This window comes from Salpingoeca rosetta (genome assembly GCF_000188695.1).
Source record: "Salpingoeca rosetta unplaced genomic scaffold supercont1.43, whole genome shotgun sequence".
In the NCBI taxonomy this organism is placed as follows: domain Eukaryota; class Choanoflagellata; order Craspedida; family Salpingoecidae; genus Salpingoeca; species Salpingoeca rosetta.
This window is the reverse complement of record NW_004754891.1, coordinates 317,692-321,062: the sequence shown is the minus strand read 5'-3', so window position 1 is coordinate 321,062 and position 3,371 is coordinate 317,692. Positions and strand designations below refer to the sequence as shown.

At 54.1% G+C, this 3,371-nt stretch overlaps 3 protein-coding genes across 3 annotated transcripts in view; 1 reads left to right on the top strand and 2 right to left on the bottom strand.

Moving 5' to 3' along the window:
* On the bottom strand, positions 1 to 1,251 carry PTSG_13174 (uncharacterized protein). The gene has a single exon (XM_004987657.1). It carries the CDS (start codon positions 762 to 764, stop codon positions 369 to 371), a length of 396 nt encoding a protein of 131 aa, XP_004987714.1. The 5' UTR covers positions 765 to 1,251; the 3' UTR covers positions 1 to 368.
* Positions 1,252 to 1,475: 224 nt separating this feature from the next.
* On the top strand, positions 1,476 to 3,012 carry PTSG_11353 (uncharacterized protein). The gene is made up of 3 exons (XM_004987656.1): positions 1,476 to 1,705; positions 1,870 to 1,948; positions 2,233 to 3,012. The coding sequence occupies exons 1-3, from the start codon at positions 1,609 to 1,611 to the stop codon at positions 2,654 to 2,656; spliced, it is 600 nt and encodes a 199-aa protein (XP_004987713.1). The 5' UTR covers positions 1,476 to 1,608; the 3' UTR covers positions 2,657 to 3,012.
* Positions 3,013 to 3,161: 149 nt separating this feature from the next.
* The window catches only part of PTSG_11352 (uncharacterized protein), a gene marked incomplete at both ends in the record, with an annotated part of 2,252 nt that continues 2,042 nt past the window's right edge, over positions 3,162 to 3,371 (bottom strand). The window contains one exon of the mRNA XM_004987655.1: positions 3,162 to 3,215. Coding sequence (XP_004987712.1) covers positions 3,162 to 3,215 — 54 coding nt within the window. The remainder of the gene's footprint in view (positions 3,216 to 3,371) is intronic.

The window sequence follows — 3,371 nt, the reverse complement described above, 5'->3', positions numbered from 1 at the left end:
TGGTCTACTGCTGCTGCTGCTGCTGCTGCTGTCGAAACAAAGAGGGCGCTGTGTGTGTGTATGTGTGTGTGCGTGTGTGTATGCAGAAGTGGCTGTTCCTTCTTGGTTGTGCTTGTGCTTCTTCGCTTCCTTTGCTGCTGATGCTGATGCTTCACTTGGGTGTGTGGAGTGATGCACACCGCTTCCTCGTCCTTCCTGTGCTGCTCCTTGCACTGCTGCTTCTCGCTGCTACAGCTGCTGCTTTTGGCTGTCTGTCTGTCTGTGTGGCTATCTCGTGTGGAGGGAGAGCTGGTGTTTGTGGGAGAGCGTTGGTGTGTGTTGTCACATCAAAGGGAGCGGCGGGGAATGTGCTCGTTGTGGTTGTCCGTTCATCGCGTCAGGGTGCACAACGGCAACCAGCACAGATGTGTTGGCTGACGAAGGCAAACCCGTCGACACGGAGCGAGGCGGATTGCTTGCTCGTCTTGCTGTTGCTCGCATTGCTCACACAACAGTGAAGGCCTTTGGAATGGCTGCAAGTGGCGGGCGCGGTCAGGGTCGGGTGCTCTGCTGCTGCGGCGATGATATTTGGTGGGATCCTCACGTCCAACATGCATGCTGCGTGCAATACGAGCTCGTGCGCTCTTGCGTTGCTGGTGGCTGTTTGTTGTGGTGGTTGTGATCGTCGTTGGTTGTTGCTTGCTGTTGTTTTGTTTGTTGTTTGTTAGTTGCTGTTGTTTGTTTGTTGTTGTTACGTTTTTGCTTGTTTGTTGCTGGCGTGCCATGTCCTCCTGTCATCTTGCTCGCTGTGCTCACCACACAACCTCGACCATTCCAATGCTTCAGTCGTCAGGGGTGGGGACGGAAGTCGACAGCTTGCTCGTCGCATGTCTGTGACTTGTGTTGCTGGCGTGTTGTTGCTGATGCTGGCGTGGTGTTGCCTTGTTGCTGATGTTGGTGCATGCACACATCTGGATATGTGCGTGCGTGCGTGCTTGCTTGCTTGCTCGTAGGCGTTGGTAAGAACGACAAACAAGGCACTAAGGCAGCACCACCACCAACACCACAATCCTCTCTTCCTCTTCCTCTTCCTCTCCCTCCTCCTCCTTCTTCTCCTTCTTCACTTCTTCCTCGACCCAATCCCGTCAGGCCATCCAGCGCGTGACCGTCGCGGCAGCTCTTGCTTGCTCACTGACTGCTCGTTGGTATGGTGTGTCACGACCGGACGCACGCAGGTCGCGAGCGAGCGAGCATGCTCCTTCTTGCGAGCCATCAGGTTATGTGATGTGATGTGACCTGACCACGAGCCACGCTTGCTGCTGCTGCCGTTGTCCTTGAAGGTCCTCCTAGCCGGCTCTTGGCCTATTACTATGCCAATAGGGCTGACATGTTCCAAATGTGCAATTCCGTCCGTTTGTGCATCCTGGTTAAATGAAGGACACTTGCATGCCTCCAGAAATGAAAAGTATTTGAAAACAATCGCCAAAGTTCTGCTGTCGCAATCTTGCATGACTTCTGTCAAAGCAACTCGCTCGGCTGCTGTGTTGCCGCATTTTCGCTGTTTTGTGTTTCTTTTGGCCACTGACTGCTGTTTGTGTTTTGCGATCGCATCATCCCACACCACCGGATATGAAGCTGTTTGTTCTTGCTGTCCTTGCGGCCTGCGTTGCCGCCAGCGCTGCGCTGACCATCCCTGCTCGCTGCCAGAGCCCCAAGCAGTTCTACGGTACGTTGTGCGTGTACTGAGTGTGCTTGTGTGGTTTTATGGTGCATTGTTTGTTGTCTTTGTTTGGCCATTGTTTGCAAGCGATATGGTGTGAACGTACTTTTGGACGCTGCTGCTCCCAACACACTGACCATTCCCGCATGCATGGACATGTACACATACAGGCCAGGTCTTTGCCTTTGAGCAGCACCGCTCTGAGCGTGGTGAGGTCCAGGGTGACTACTTCTACGATGAGACCAACATGTATGTTGATTGCTGTTGTTTGTTTGTTTGTTTGTTTGTTTGTTTGGGTTTCAGTTGTTGTTGAAGTTGTTGTCTCAGTTGTTGTTCTTGTTTGTTGTTGTTGTTTGTTGTTGTTTGTTGTTGTTGTTGTTGTTGTTGTTGTTGTTGTTGTTGTTGTTGTTGTTGTTGTTGTTGTTGTTGTTGTTGTTCTGTTGCCTTTCGCTGCCCTTTCGCTGCCCTTTCGCTGCCCTTTCGCTGCATGTCCTCATCGTGCCATCATCACCGCCTTGTTTCCTTCCGCTCAGGCGCAAGGCCCGTTACGAGCGCGCCCACGTGAACGGCAGCAACTACCGCCTGCACATCATCGAGCTCTTCAACGAGAAGAAGTACTACGAGATCAACCTGGACACCGACGAGTGCCGCTCCGGCGACCTGACCGCTCCCTTCATCCCCCACGGTGTTGTCCGCAACGCCACCTTCCGCGGCGACTTCATTGTTGGCACCTCCGCCATTGAGGGCGCCGGCGTCGAGATTGAGCTCTGGACCCACGAGTTCCAGCATGAGGGCCACCGCTTCTACTGGACTGGCGAGTTCACCCGCGTTGCCTGCGTGCCCGTCCGCACCACCGTCCAGGGCGAGCAGGGCGAGTTCTTCACGGAGTCCTTTGTCGACGTCGTTGGCGGCATCCCAGACCCCAACGCCTTTGTTGTGCCTTCCAGCTGCAACTAAGCGTGCGCGAAGCCGGGCGTGAACAGGGGCGCTGGCCGACATTCGGCGCTTGGAAGCCGTACTCAACTCAGTTCACGTGCTCCTGGTCACATGCATCCTCTTCCCAATACCCCATACCTTTACAACACTCCCTACTCTGATCGCCTGATGCGCTTTGTTCGTGTTATCGCTTTCTCCCTCCTCTTCTGTTCAGAAGCAACAGCAGCAAGCCCTTCATGTCACAGTGGAACGTGCATGTCTGTGTTCTCCTCTGTTCCTTGCTCCAACCAACCAACAGTGAACTGACCACAAACCAACCGCATGTACTGATGATGATGATGATGATCACGACAATAGCAAGAAAATGGCGATGACGATGATGGAAGCCAGGTTCAGACACATAGCAATGCTCGCACACACTCCCTCTTTCCAAGCCACCTCACTCGCGCACTCGCATCCACCCGCTTGATGTCTCGCGGGTGGAAGGGTTGCGGTTGGGGGGGGGGGGGGAAGGGGGGAGGCTGCATCACCGCATGAGGAACCGCTGTGTAAACTCAGCCTGCATCAGCTCGCCCTCAAACTGCAAACGCCAAACACGCACACACACACACACACACACACACACACACACACACACACACACACACACACACACACACACACACACACACACACACACACACACACACACACACACACACACACACACACACACACACACACGACGACGTACGGT

Bases quoted from the DNA above. Each gene is read 5' to 3' on its own strand.
- PTSG_13174 (XM_004987657.1), bottom strand. From the start codon at position 764: ATGGCACGCCAGCAACAAACAAGCAAAAACGTAACAACAACAAACAAA.
- PTSG_11353 (XM_004987656.1), top strand. From the start codon at position 1,609: ATGAAGCTGTTTGTTCTTGCTGTCCTTGCGGCCTGCGTTGCCGCCAGC. The intron at 1,706-1,869 runs GTACGTTGTGCG...GTACACATACAG, and splicing joins GAGCCCCAAGCAGTTCTACG to GCCAGGTCTTTGCCTTTGAG. The intron at 1,949-2,232 runs GTATGTTGATTG...CCTTCCGCTCAG, and splicing joins TTCTACGATGAGACCAACAT to GCGCAAGGCCCGTTACGAGC.